Source organism: Quercus suber, unplaced genomic scaffold, assembly GCF_002906115.3.
Source record: "Quercus suber isolate HL8 unplaced genomic scaffold, Cork oak 2.0 scaffold_1100, whole genome shotgun sequence".
NCBI lineage: Eukaryota > Viridiplantae > Streptophyta > Magnoliopsida > Fagales > Fagaceae > Quercus > Quercus suber.
Window position 1 is genome coordinate 1 of NW_027070505.1, and position 15,193 is coordinate 15,193.

A 15,193-nucleotide genomic window follows, 5' to 3' on the forward strand; every position below is an offset into this window, starting at 1 on the left:
GAGACTGGGAGTGTCGTGCCTCCGATCGAAACGACATCGTCGACGACGGCAACGAATGACCCTCCGACATCGTTGTCGCTGTCTTTACCTGGCGTGGAATCATGCGAGGTATCGAACACGGTTTCACAAGTGGCGAATACTTTAAATTTGATGCCGGAGAAGGAGAAGGAGGGGAATGGGGAAGAGGATCGGAGTATAGGGTTGGTGCCGTTGAGTGCTGAGTTAATGGCTGTGATGCAGGAGATGATAAGGAAGGAAGTGAGGAGTTATATGACCGGGTTAAAGGAGCAAACTGGAGCTGGGTCTGGGATTTGTATGGGTATGGGTATGGGTATGAATATGGGTATGGGTATGGGTATGAGAGGTGAAGATGGGTTTAGGGACGTGGCTGTGAAGAGAATCGGAGTTGGTAGGCTCGATTAGTTGTGAAGGGGATGAAGAAAAAACTGGGTCTTTGGGTTTTTTTTTTTTATTATGGTAGTTAGCGAATAAGTAAATGTACAGAGAGAGAGAGTGAGGGAGAGAGAGAGAGAGGTTGAGGATGAATGAAATCCAAGCGAAGAGGATTTTTAGAAGGGACTTTGATGGAGCAGAGTATGAACTTTTTTTTTTTTATTTCTTGTTTTGGCTTCTGGGCCTTGTTCAGAGAGCTGGTTTAGGAAACAAAAAAAACATGCTGCCGCAAAGGAACAAAGGAGGAAACAAAATGGAAAAGAAATTCGATATTTTTGTCGAATTAGCAAAATTTTTCGTTTTTGGGACTTTTCTTCAATCATTTTCTTGTTTTTTTTTCCCCTTATGGTGTCCTTTTTTTTTATAAATATTTTGTTAAGTTTAAAACTTGAATCTGAAAAAATATAAGTGTTTAATATATAAATGGAAGGAAGGAAAAAGAACTGGAATGCAGGACAGTGGAATAGAATATGGACATGAGTGAATTTTTGTCAACAATGATTTATCTTACTTTTTTTATTTTGACAAGGCTTGATATATACTTTGGGTAAAGGATAAAAACAAAAACTATCAATTGTCAGTTGCTGCTCATGTCATGTGTACAAAGGCAAATTAATGGCAGGAAATGGTAGATCATTTCACGCTTGTCGGTGTGTAATTTTCATCAGGGAGTACAATGATTTTTTAGTCAATCGTTCGTGGCCAGAGTTGTTGAATTGAGTCGGTGAATGTGATGCCTAAATGGATAACGCTCTCCTAGTCCTATCTTTGTAATGAGGAAATTACCCAATTTTCCTTTGGATGGCTATATCAGGGCGTCGGTAAAAGTTTCTTTATCTGATATTTATTAAGCTTGGTGTTTACCTCACAGTTGTAGGCTCTACTATGGTCCACGCGCTCAATTTGTCCGATTCTCGAATCTCGGAATTTGTGCATACATATGATATTTGCAACTAAATTCAACGTTGAAAACACTGAGGTTAGGAACAGTTGTAGCTCCATTCTTTGCTAACTTGTCTCATAGCTCCATTCTTTGCTAACTCTTGTTTCTCGGAAGCAATGTTAGGAACAGTATAATCATCCAAGTTATATTTCACAACCAATATTAACCTAAAAGTATTTCCTCGTTCACTAATAGGGGTGGGATATTTAGGTAATATCCACAACCACTATGAAAAAGAAAAAATAGTAAAAAAACCTCTTTCTATGAATGATTGGCATTCAATGAATGATTAGCAGGATGAGGGAGAATTTGTATTTGACAGGACGATTATACGTGAGGGTCCTTTGAAGCCTTAAAAAACACGGACAGTTAGCAGTTAGAAAATGACACGCACATTTCATTGATCATTGTTGTTGAACAATATAACAGTTCCATCAACTATTGTTCTGAATTCCTAGTTATATATAATATTTTTGCCACTTTAAGTGGACTTTCATTTTTGTTCACATTTTTTGCAGTTGCGTCTTATTTGCAGTCCATTATACCGATTACACTGATAAGATTAAGAAGCACGGCTAAAAAGACTAAAAGAAGCTTTTGCCAAACAGAAATTGACTAGCACATTCTGGAATTAAAACCACGGCTGTTTTAGAAAAAAATAGTTTTACGTACTTAAAAAAACCCCCAAAACTGAATCTTCAATAAAATAGAGAAAAATTATTCAACAGAACCGAGGTTTATTTATCTTTTTCTTTTTTAAGAATTAGATTCCCTGAAATATATCTGGTAATTTAACCATCTCCTCATTATACACATCTGAGAATCAGCAAATGCTAGCTTTCTATATAGACCAACTTAGGAAAAAGAATTAAAGGGAAATAAGGAAAAGATTTTATTTATTTTTTTAATTTTTTTTATATATTTAAAGATGAATTTACTGAGTTGCAGCAGCCTGGATGGAGCTGGAGTTACGTCTACTCAAGAACAGTAGTCCAGACTTAAATTCATTAATCAAGTGAAGCAAATCCTGTCTCCAGGACCATGTGGGATCATTTAGAGCACGTATCGAATTAAGGCAGACAAGAAGAGTACCTCCCTCATGTAAAAGAACCTGTGTTCACAGAGAGTAGAGCAATAATAAGACAAATAAGCTTTGATTAGAGAAGCCAAGTTCTGAAATAGGAAAAAAGCAAACTGCACAATTAATTATAAACACATGTTTAGTGGTGTTATTATAGGCAAGTTATTAATGTGCTTGTGTCCTAGTTAGCTGTGTATTGTTTGGAAATAGAGATCAATCTCACAGTATCGCAAGTGATCCCATCCTCTCTTGAATTCACCAAGAGCCCATGCCATCAAACTCGTTTTTAAATTAAGGAAGACATCAACATGGTGTGCAGATTTCATCTATGCCAGGATCTACTGATATTACAGATTAGTGATCCTTGTGTACAAGGACAATTCTCTTAAATGTAATTTCATTATCTCTATCTGAGATTAATTTGTTCAAAAAATAAACAGAAAACTCCATGTGCTTCCATGTAGAACAGAACCAATAATTAGGGATGGCAATGGGACAGGAAAGGACGGGGCCAGATGTTGGGCGCCCCCGCCCCATCCCCTTTTTAAGGCAAGGAAAATCCACGTTTGATGAAAGCAGGGTTGGTTGGGGTGGGATGGGGCATGCCTTTTAGCATCCCTGATGAGATGGCACCAATGTTAATGAGCATAAAGAGGAGGGACACTAGAGAGAGTATTGAGAGGTGTGTTTTGAGAGTAGGGAACAAGATATGTATAAGACAGAAATTCGGGGTGGGGCGGGCAAAATCCATCTCCACCTCGTCCCATCTTCAGACTCAAGCAAACCCAATGGGGCAATACAGAACTGGACGGGGCAGCATGGGTGGAGTGGATATATTTTGCCATCCCCTACCAATAATGTCCATTCAAGATATTTTCCATGTTCCTGCATGATAGATTCTGAAAAACTTGAATAATGAAAAGAAAAGATATTGAATCATCAAATTGATTCATACCGTTAACCATAGGGGAAGGAATCCCAGAACGGAGGGAAGAGATGCCAGAAATATACAAGATAAAGCAAGGGCCACACTTTGTTTAACCTGCGGGTACATATAATTAAAATCAATAAGAGTAAGAACAGAAACCACCAGATAATGAAGAGACTGACAGTAGCAAGTACCAGTGAAGTTGTTTGGCGGGCCTTGGCAATACAGAAAGGTACACAAGAAATATTGTCCCGTAGCAACAGCACATCTGCCACAGCTATAGCAGTTGCACTAGCACGTCGAGCAAGCACAATACCCACAGTGGCAGCAGCAAGTGCTGGTGCATCATTAATACCTTCACCGACCATGATTAGACCTCCCCCTAAAATCCCAAAACATTGTAAGTTGCACAACCTTAAAGAAGTGGTAAGACTTTATGTAACCAGAATGAGTAAAACACAAAAACCATGTGTGTAAAATAGATTCAAATAGGAAGAAGAAGGCCAGGGAAAATAATAATGAACCCCTCTCTCAAAAGAAACGCCTATGAATTCTTGAACTTCCATCATCTCAAAAAGTCCATTCAAATAAGAGACATCATGCAGTGATAGTCGTTATTTCCCTTCTCGATGTTTAAAGCAACAAAAGCAAACATCATGTGTGGATATGTATCTGTGCCTCTGTACATATATTTTTACTCAAAAATTTATAAACATGGGCAACTATTGCTGTATTATGATTATTACATGCGTGCGCGTCACACACAAAATAGATAATAGAGATATAAAATAGCTGCATATAATCAATACTTGAAGAGCTCACTTAAAAAAAAAAAAAAAAAACTTGGGGAGGTAAGAATTAGTAGATTATTCGGATGAGGTTGTTAGTGTCAAGAAAAATACATGCTATGAAGCTAAAAAGGCTGGAATGGAAAAATTAGATCTGCAAAGCCTTTCCTCTCTTCCAAGAGGACCAAGATAAAACAATAAAGATGATAATGATGAGGAAGAGAAACCTTCAATTTATGGAAGTTACTCTCAAGATCCAGTGTATATGACATAAAAAAGATGATTTATCAAAATACACGAAGTAATTAGAACCATTGTCAATACAGAAAAGAGGAAATTTACACACCCATTATATAAAGACATGTATGCAGACATAACATTCTATTTAATGTAAGACATGAAGATAATGAAGATTTCCAGATTGCTGATAGGAAAACTCACCCATATCCCTTGACGCATCTTTCACATGACTCAGTTTATCCTCAGGCTTCAAGCTGCAATAAACCTCCTGAATCCCCACAGCATTTGCCACTCTCCATGCACTTGACTTATGATCACCAGTTAACATCATTACACGTAGCTTTGCTTGATCTTGTAACTCAGCTATGACATCTGGAACCCCAGATCGAGGTCTATCCTCTAGGTGAATCAGTGAAACCTGCATGGAGTTGGTGGTGAATGCAATCAGTGTAATGGTATTTTGCACCACCTAGAGAAAAGGTACAATATAACGTGATATAATAATATCAGAGTAAAGTAATGATGGAAATGCAAGCAAACTCCACATCTTTTAGCTTGTGATCATCAAAGTACATACATAGGTTTTCTTATCCTAATTTCGTAATAAGCCACAAGAGCCTTTCCTAGACACAAGCAAAGAAGGGAACATCTTTGAGAGACCCTCACAAAGTTGCTAATCGTATGCACAAGCTAAGGCCAAAACTCCCAGATAACCTCACATTTTAAATTGAGCATGCTTTCAAATATTTTACGGTTACATCTGAAGTGTGTGCCCAAATAGTTCCACTGCTCTTTCATGCTAATTCAGCACATGACCATATGTTAACCGTCACACCATCAAAAAACTATAAAAAAGGAGAGAAGAGGGAGGGGGAAGAAAAAAAAAGGGTGGGGAGGGGAGGCATATGTTAGCCTGATCTTGTGCTGATATAGATAGATACTATCCTTTTTTGAACTGGCATGACCGCAGCATTTAGCAACAGAAAAATATTACCTATACTAACCATAACAAAATTTCAGTGATGCTTGAAATCTAGATGATCAATGCTAACAATTATAAAACACAAACTGCATATTTTGGGTGATCTTTCTTTTGTCAATTCTGAAGGTGGAATGGGTTGCATATTTATGCAACGGTGAGCTTGGAACATGGTTTTCCTTCTCTTCTTCCTGGTTTTGTATTATTTAAATAGGTTTCCCCTCTAAAGTTAAGAATTAAGGAAGATGAAATTGATTGTTCAATTGGGAGATTTATGAGTTTAAAAATGAGATATTTCCAAAAATAAAATAATAAAAGAAGCAAATTTAAGAATTAAGGAAGATGGAATTGGTTGTTCAATTGGGAGTTTTGACTTTTGAGTGCAAATTTGAGATATTGCCAAAAAAGAAGCTAAATTTTAGAAAATATCAACCCCCACAACAACCCCCTCCCCCCCACAACCCGCCCAAAAAAAAAAAGAAAAAAAAAAAGAAAAAAAAGAAGAAGAAGAAAGCCATGTAGAAGAAACGTCACCTTTTCATTCACAGAAAGAGCAGCATGAACAAATTCACTTCCATATGAAGATGCATTTACAGCATCCTTGATCTTTTTTGATTCATCTTTTGATTTACAAAACGAAGTGATGAAGTCTACAGAACCAAGTGACGCTTTCAACAGTTTAACCCCTCCAGTTCCTGACTATAACAAGGGAAAATGCAATGTAATGTCACTGACCAAAACATGGTTAAATGAAGGTGGGTGGAACAATATAGATGCATGCATAATATCATCACCATATCAGATGCACGTCCAATAGTGTCAATGACTCAATAAGCCGTTAGAAAAGCCAATCAACATGCATACTATAAAATGTGAATAAATGAAGAAAGTTTACCACGACACAGAACTGGCCATATTTCGTGAAAGAAAGGTAAGGAATGTAATTTTTACTAAATCTACAGCATAACATTCTCATACACATTAATGTTTTCTATTTTTGATAAGTAATCACAAATTTACAAGAAAAAGAAGAAACACGCACGAGAATGAAAAAGGCACAATTGTGTTTTAAATATCAAAGAACAAATACAATATTAACAGTGCCATATCTAACATAAAAGTAAAGATTTGCATCATACCCTGATGATATACAAAACATACAAAGAAAACAGCTATGGTACCGGTACATATAACATAAACCACTAAGAGTAATAAAATACGTAATTTTCAAAAAATAAAAAGAAGAAAAAGAGAGTAAATAAATTAACTTGGATAGTAACAGAAATATAGAGATTTAAACAATAAGGTCATCTTTTTGAAGCATACAAGCTTAGTGTTTCATCATCAAAGGCCGCTAAGGTGAATGAACGCTAAGATATATGTTAATAAAGAACATTACCTCAATGCTATTGAGAGTTGCAACGAGACCTCTACCAGGAAAATACTCAAAACGTTCAACAGAAACAGAAGGAAGATCTTTCCCTACACTGTGGTCTACAACAGCTCTGAAACAAAGAAAAGTAACAAGTACTTTAACAAGATAAAATAAACATTAGCAACATGTCCAACACATTTGATAGTAGACTTGTTCTCCCCCCACCCCCTTTTTTGAGCAAGAAACAAAGTAAATTAGGACTAAATTAATGAGACTTAATGCAAGATGAAGATATTATGATTACTGATAACTAATATTACTTCATTGTTCCACACAAGAATATGTGTGCATACAGAAATTAATAAAGTTGAATTTAATCAACTAAATTATGAAATTTTAAAGATAAAAATATAAATAAATAAGAGGGTCAATTATGGAAATCAGGCTAGTAGCGTTTTCAATTACTGTATCAAATTCAAAGCAATGGATCTTGAAGCATTACAACAATCAACCTAACAAAAATCTATCATAAATACCAAATTTCAATGGAAATATGGGAATTATACGGTATTGCATTTAGATACATTTTTATGCTCACTGTTTGGGCCCCATAATTAACAAAAATGAGTTATCTCAAGTCTATGGCCTCATCCATATGAATTCTTAGCCACAAGTTCCATTATTTAATGTCATGTATAGGAATCCAATAGATTTTTATTTATTTATTTTCTCTTTCTCCATTTTACAGTGCTTATAGCGTGGTGCAATAGTTTATGCCCTGGAGTGTGGTGGACATGTTGGCTGGATGGACGTGTTTGGCAAACTTAGGGGTGGCAACCGTTGGAAGCCGTTTTTTTGTGCCTTATGTGGGCCACTTGGCGTGAACAGAACAATCAGGCTTTTGAAGGATTGGAACACATGACAACAGAGCTTAAGATGATTGTATTAAGATCGTTGTTCGATTGGATGGCTGTAACGCATACATACTAGAGCTCCAATTTTTGAGTACTGGAATAGTACTCTTCCCTTCTAATAAAATCTCTTATTTACCTATCCAAAAAAAACAGCTTATAATGCTTATATGTATATCACAAAATGTGTTCATAAAATATATGTGCTATCAGTGACATAGATACGTTTAAAACCAAGCTAATTTATCCATTCAACTAAATTACAGATTTAACCTGGTCATGCTCAACAAAGAAATGGTAGGCCCTACTGCAAACAGGTGATGTCAGCTGCAGTAACAAGAAGTTGGTCAAGGTGTCCAGTTTATTACCTGGAGTTGAGTAAACACTACTACCTAAAGAAGTCTCAACTACAAGAATTAATCTAACCAACCATTTAAACCTAGGAAGGCATTTCAGTTTAACAAAACTACCTTCCAATAGGGTGAGTAGTACCCTTTTCCATAGCAGCAGCGACAGCAAGAGCTTCTTTCTCACAGTTGGGAATGCAACAGGAAGCAAAATTTGATCTATTGTTTCCAACAAAATGTCCATAAATTGGTTCAATGGCTTTGAAAACAAGCCCCCCAGTTGTCAATGTCCCAGTCTTGTCAAATGCAATAGTATGGCAAGAAGCTAGGGCATCTAGTACATGCCCACCTTTCAGCAGTATTCCCTGAAAAGAATATAGTAATGTATCACAACTGTTACAAGGGTGGCCTCCCACACATAGAATTTTTGCCAAAACTGACCTACAATTCAGCATCATAAGAGCTATTCAATAAGAAATAGAAACAGTAGTCAGACAAAAGCAGGAAAACACAACAATAGTAGGTATCAGTATCATATTTTCTGAAAAGTGTACCTCTAATATTATTCAAGTCATATGCAGTGGAGTGGAACATAAACCTGTTTATAATATCTAACTAAGACCAAACCAATTCAGCATTTAATTAAGGAATTCAGTTGATTGATACCTTCCTTGCACAGGAACTGATTGCAGTAGCATATGCCAATGGAGCTACAGCCAATGCACATGGTGATGCTGCAACCATGAGCCCCAATGCTCTGTAAACAGATCCTCTGCAAGCTACATAATTAACCAGACATTAAGCAACTAGAAGATGAGCATTCCTCCAAAATAGAAATCCAGACACAGTGAAAAAAAATTCATTGAAATGATCATAAACAAGAGAGAGAGAGAGAGAGAGAGAGAGAGAAAGAAGCATCAAATTCGAAGAAGGATAGAACACTGAAATGGCAAGAGGATATAACAATAAATAAAATAAAATAAAACTAAGAAACAAATTATTCAATCACTGCTCTTATAACATTTTAATCTTGTTATATTGCTTGAATACCTTGACAGCTTTGTGAAGATGTTATATTGCTTGAATACCTTGACAGCTTTGTGAAGATATAATGCTCCTTTTGTTTCAGCAAAATACAATTTGTAGCAGTTCTCCGGGGGGGGGGGGGGGGGGGGGGGGGAGGGGGGGTGTGGAATTCTTTATATGTCTCATGAATTATTTTATCTTGAAACATTATACACTAGTAAGGTTGTATCTATTGAATCAGGAAATTTATTTTTAGGTTGCTTGGGAAATCAGTTACTGCAATATATAGTATCATTGATTTTCCTCTGAGATACTGAGGAGCAAATTTGTAGTAACTGGGAAATTAAAAAACTCAAGTTATCTCAGTTGATAAAAACAAAGTAGGAATGACTTGCCTACCAAAGGGGGAAAAATTACTGGATCTGGATGCAAACGAAAAGGAAACAATATGATAGGAATTTGGAAATTTTTTTAAAAAAGGCTAAAGATTTTTGAAGTTATCTCTCTTCCACACCCCACCCCCCCAACACACACAAAACACACGTTTCAACATCATCATTATAACACAGTTTAACACTAGTGGTAAGAAATAATCAATTAATTTGAGCATTCCTATAACTAAGAGAACTTTCTCCAAATTACCTGATGTACTAATGAATGGCCACTTGAATAAAAAGGGCCCAATGACAGCTATTGCAACAGACAACACTACAACCACCTTGCTGTAGTGCTCACCAAATTCATCCAGCCATCTTTGAAGCTTTGGTTTATTCAATTGTGCTTCTTCAGTTAATTGCACAATCCTGCTGAGTGTTGACTCTTTCCATGTCTTTGTTGCCTGCAACAAAGCACAAATCTACCATAAATACTGCCATCTTAGAAAGTAGCATCATAAACAGCCAGCTAGTAGTAGCACCATAACCTCTAGTAAATATATATTTTTTAATTGGTAATTAAATAAGCATCTGGTAGGTCTTCAATTGAGGACCTCACCTTTCACCTTGCTCTTACAAGGGGAGGAGGTGCTATTTAAGCTAGAGATCATTAGCCCATAACCTCTAGCAATTGGATCCAACATGTCATAAATATCCCTCTAGAAGCAAATACTTAAGCATCCAATCCAACGAAAATAATAAATTATCCATAGAGTAAATTTTAAAAGCAAAAGTTTAAAAGAGTCATGTAAGAAAAATGAAAATTTGGGCTTGATATTGCTATTTATTCATTGGGGGGAAAAAAAAAGACAAAAGAAATTAGAAAATTGTAAATAAGCCATGATAACAATCTGGAACATGATGTGTAAAGAGAAAAATTTAAATGTAACTTTCGAATGTTATTTATATATTTTGGCTGGCAAATTGAAATTTCTGGTCCTTTATGCACTGGAGGACATAAAAAAAAAAAAAATTAAAAATTAAAAATTAAAAAAAAAAATTCATTTGCAAAAGCAAAATTAAAATAAAAGGTAAGAAAAATTTTAAAGATAGAATAAAAAAAACCAATGTCATTCTACCTATCCATTCATGATGACAATTCAGAAAAAAATAGTCTCATGAACGTACCTTCACAATCATTCTACCATCTAAATTTCTTGCACCCCCAGGAATTTTGTCTCCAACTTCTGTCTCCAAAGGTTTGACTTCCCCTGTTAAATGCTCGATAGTAATTGTGGCATTGCCTTGGAAAACTTCACAATCTACAGGCACAGACTAATCACAATACCATCCCCCATTACAATGCTTCCATAATCTAATGTATCACTTTTGCCATGAAAAAAAGTAAAAAACATAAATACCACATAAGGACATACTTATACATGACAAGAAATAAAACGTTTATTCTTCTTATATTTATCCATATTACAGATATGCAGTGTATGCTAAAGTACATGAAGCTTGGATGCACACTTTTTAAATTTTCCCCCCCTAAGTTCTAGCCCCATGGGAGAGAGGAAGAGGAGATAATAGCTGGTGATATCTGCATCATGAGGTATGGTCCTCATCCGATTGTGCTACCTTTGGAGTTGCTTGGACACACACTTAGTGGCCCAAAACAGAAAATACAGAATTGGGAAATACTTGACAAAGTATTTCAATGTTTCTTATTAAGGTACACAAAGTCCTTAAATGGGGACTGGGACCCACTGATCATCATGTTTTGTGATGAATCTGGCTAAAGCATGCCCCTCAACTTTTTACATTTTCTAAAGGAGTTGGTACCAAATACAGAACTATCATCATGATCTACCCATCTCTACTGGAATTTTAATGTATAGAGATTATACTACAAGACCAAAGGGAAATCAAGCTGCTGACACATACCTCACCCGCTCCAACAAAGAGATATGAGCCCACTTCTACATTGTGCACAGGAACCCTTTGGTATGCCAAATCAGAAGTATTAGGAAGGTTATCATCAGTAATATCCAGCACAAGAGCAAAATCTGGATAGTTTTCCTTCAATTCTTTAACATCAACCATTGAGCGGCTGGTAAAATACTCTTCAGCTGCAATCACCATACACTTTAAATGATAAAACTTAAACCCCTCATTGGAATATTTTAATACACACACACACACACACACAGTTGTTACTGAATATGATAGTTTGAAATTTTTACCGATATGGGCCAAATTAAACATGGCAAGAAGTAATCCTCCTTCTAAAGGGTTCCCCATAAATACTGATGCAAAGGCTGCAAGTGCCATTAATACATGGATATTTACTTTTCCACCAAAAATATCAGTAAGGGCATCAAGTGATGCAGAAACCTGAACACAAACGGCACGAAGTTTAATCAATTACTGCAGTATAAAGATAATCCTCAGGAAAAGAGGAAGAACAAGATAATCCTGTGATGACAACCACTAGAAATGCCTAAAACAATAAAATTAAAACAAAAGGCATATGTATGTACAACCAATTACCATCAAAACTAGAGTCCTCATGATGATAAAAGAAAACAGAAAGTATACACTATTACATGATTCACATTGAGCAGCATGAGCAGGCAAGTTAACACACACTTCTCATATCCAAAGGAGAAACAGCAGCTAGCCTAAGTGTGTTTTTTTTAACTCCACATTTTGTCTATACTTAGTGTCATATATTTTGTTCACAACTGTTCCTAAGTATGGAAAGAGGAGGAGAGTTGTGTTAGGTTGACGGCCAGTATAAAATTTAGACTAAAATCTATAATGGATTCTTTATATATATACAAGTAAGATTTGTTTTATTGCAAAAAGACTACCTCATGTATAAGGGACATAAAGTAATATAAAGAATACAAAATAATAGAATTATTTAGAAATGGAGAATGACTATAAATTTAGGGACGGAACTAGAGCTAGTGAATCCCCATGCTCTAGACCAATCAAATAAAGATCCACAAAATAGAGCTAGTAAAAGTATTCATGTAGTTTCTGTGTCCTCAAACGTACGACGATTTTGTTCCCAACAATTGTCCACATTATACACACTGGGAATAAATTCCAAATTTCCAATGAATGCTTACCAAACCAATGAGCATTTCCAGTAACAACCATTGACTCCCAAAAGATCAGAATGCACAACTCCACAATTCAGATGCAACAGAATAGTGTAACAACAGATGATCAACCGTCTCCCCTTACACCTACATATACAACACCACTCTGCTAGTGTATAACCGCACTTAATGAGATGCTCATGTGCTAAAATCTTCTCCCAAGCCACAGTCCAACAAAAAAAAAAAGAGACTTGACAAGTGGCATAACACTCCAAATAATCTTCCAAGGATATGTCAGAATACATGCAACTCTTAATGCATAATAATATGAGCGCACATCAAAACCTCCACTTCTCTACAATCTCCAACATATTTTGTCGTTTCCTTCCCTTATAGGAGTATTAGATTCAAGAGCATTGAGAAAAGCAGTTACTAAATCTAACTCCCAACCATTAAAATCTCTAATAAATCTCACATCCCAACGCCTCCTACCCCCCATAGTTTGGCAAACCAACATGGAACCCACCCATGCTTCTTTATCTATCGAGCACTCATACAAAGCTGGAAAAGTCTCTTTCAGAGAACGATTGCCACACCACCTGTCATGCCAGAATCAAATTTGGCTACCATTTCAAACATCAAACCGAATATACTCCAAAAACTTATCCAACCCCATCCTAATACTCTTCCATAATCCACAACCATTAGTTTTCTTAACACTATTATAGATACACTACAATCCCTTCAAGAAAAATCAAGCCCAAATTTCTTGCTTCATTTTTCACCTCTTAAATTCCACACCACCAAATCAAAATGAATATGAAACACTAAAATAATGTTCATGCAAGCCAAAACCCAAGTTTAAAACGCCTAGACTCAGAAGCAAATGGCAACAACCTACCACCAAAATCGTAAAACCCAAAACGCAATTGCCTCAATATGGTTAATAATTGATTAACTATAAGTCGTCCCCAAAGCCTAAGCTAGTGAAATTAATCATTTAACCATTATTTTAACAGGACCACCTAAGCAAACTAAAAATCAATCATGAAATTTCAATTCACACAGAACACTGGAAATTCAAGTTCAATTGATATATATAATACCAAGCCACTATGTGGCGATTGAAGAGACCATCCATGTGCAGTTTTAGTCACCTGACTTTGTTAGTGCTGTCATGTAACTTGTTTAAATAGAGCATAGATAAATGGTCTTATAAATTGCAAAAAATATAGCTCTAAACCAACATTGATCATATAATAATTACCCCGACGAGAGGGAAAGCAACGAGCATGAGAGCATTTTGCAGAGCCTTGACAGCCGGCTTCGGCACGACGTAAGGGCAAGCAGCAGTAGCTAGAAAAAGCGCAGCGGAACAGCAGCACAATTGCAAGTGCTCCCTCAGGAAATTCGCCAAATCGGTCCATCTGATCGCTTTCGCGAACCCAATCAGCGCTCTCTGTGCCTCACTCAGCTCCGTTTCCTCATCGCTGTGGTGGTGGTGGTGGTGATGATTATTATGATGGTGGTCATGGTCATGGTCGTGGTCGTGGTCGTGGTCGTGGTCATGGTCGTGGTGATCGCTAGCTTTAGCGACGCAACGGAGTTGAGAGAATCGACGATTCTGGAAATTGATAGGAGGAGAAAGAGATTTGAAGCGAAATATGGGAGAATGGAGGGTTTGATTGAAAATAGGCTTGGAAAGCGAGTCGACTCGGAGGCGAGTTCTGTGACTCGGTAGCGCGTGGAATTTTGTGGCGCCGATTGGATAAGGGAGGGTTTCCATTTCGTGTGAAGGGGTTTGGGGCTTTTGCGATTGGGGCTCCTCAAGCCATGGTCGAGTTCGACGAACAGAGAGAGAGAGAGAGAGAGAAATAGTTGCGGAGTCTGGTGCAGTCGGAGTCGGAGATACTCTGTTTATAGTGTGTTTTGACTTAACTGACCAGTGACAAGCTCGGGGCGTTGTTATGACATCCACACTTCACGATGTGCTCATTCACTTGCTTGGGGCTTATATGGAAATGTCTGTTTCACCGAGGAAAGTGTCGTTAATAGTTTGTTGAACTTCATACTATCCTTTCAAAATGGTCCACATTGTTTTAAATCTTTCATTTTAACCCTATTTTTAGCCCAAAAAAAACTACTGACGTGAATGTGGTAAAGTGCGAATGGTAAAAAAATATTATAAGTCTATACGTAACTGATAGAAAATTGCCTATAATTTGCCACGTCAAAATTGTAAAATAAAAAATTGTGAAATAGTTTGTAAACATGTGATCCTAGAATGTAAAAAACCAAGTATTTGAATTCTTTGTTGTTCATAACTTGACTCTCAATTCTAAAGACACCCTAAAAATTGGTTCGAAACTTCAAATCCACTTCTAAGCCCGCAAAGGGTCTAGAAAGACTTTAGTTCTTATACTTTTAAGTTTGTGTCAACAAAATTTTTGCCGTTGATTGTTACTTTGAACTTTATTTCTCTATCACCAAACAAACATAAAAGAAGCAAATAAAATATGAAATATGCTACGTTTACAACATTTTCACAACAAATCATAAGTAGTTAGTTGTTATTGGTTCAAATTTAAATCTAACTTTAAGATTACTTTTTTGCTCCAACAATAACAACAAGTAA

At 36.5% G+C, this 15,193-nt stretch overlaps 1 protein-coding gene across 1 annotated transcript; it reads right to left on the reverse strand.

Annotated features, from left to right (window-relative positions):
* Positions 1 to 2,113: 2,113 nt before the first annotated feature.
* LOC112030040 (probable cadmium/zinc-transporting ATPase HMA1, chloroplastic) lies at positions 2,114 to 14,583 on the reverse strand. The gene is made up of 13 exons (XM_024062721.2): positions 13,826 to 14,583; positions 11,692 to 11,842; positions 11,393 to 11,577; positions 10,634 to 10,780; positions 9,714 to 9,909; positions 8,712 to 8,824; positions 8,169 to 8,410; positions 6,812 to 6,917; positions 5,947 to 6,111; positions 4,635 to 4,851; positions 3,600 to 3,787; positions 3,433 to 3,519; positions 2,114 to 2,507 (listed from the first exon to the last, which is right to left on the reverse strand). Exons 1-13 carry the CDS (start codon positions 14,342 to 14,344, stop codon positions 2,331 to 2,333), a joined length of 2,493 nt encoding a protein of 830 aa, XP_023918489.2. The 5' UTR covers positions 14,345 to 14,583; the 3' UTR covers positions 2,114 to 2,330.
* Between the last annotated feature and the right edge of the window lie 610 nt (positions 14,584 to 15,193).

Excerpts from the sequence above, each read along its gene's own strand:
- LOC112030040 (XM_024062721.2), bottom strand. The coding sequence starts at position 14,344 with ATGGAAACCCTCCCTTATCCAATCGGCGCCACAAAATTCCACGCGCTA. Across the intron at positions 9,910-10,633 it reads ATGGTAGAATGATTGTGAAG|GCAACAAAGACATGGAAAGA; the intron begins GTACGTTCATGA and ends GCTTTGTTGCAG. Across the intron at positions 3,520-3,599 it reads CCCGCCAAACAACTTCACTG|GTTAAACAAAGTGTGGCCCT; the intron begins GTACTTGCTACT and ends ATGTACCCGCAG.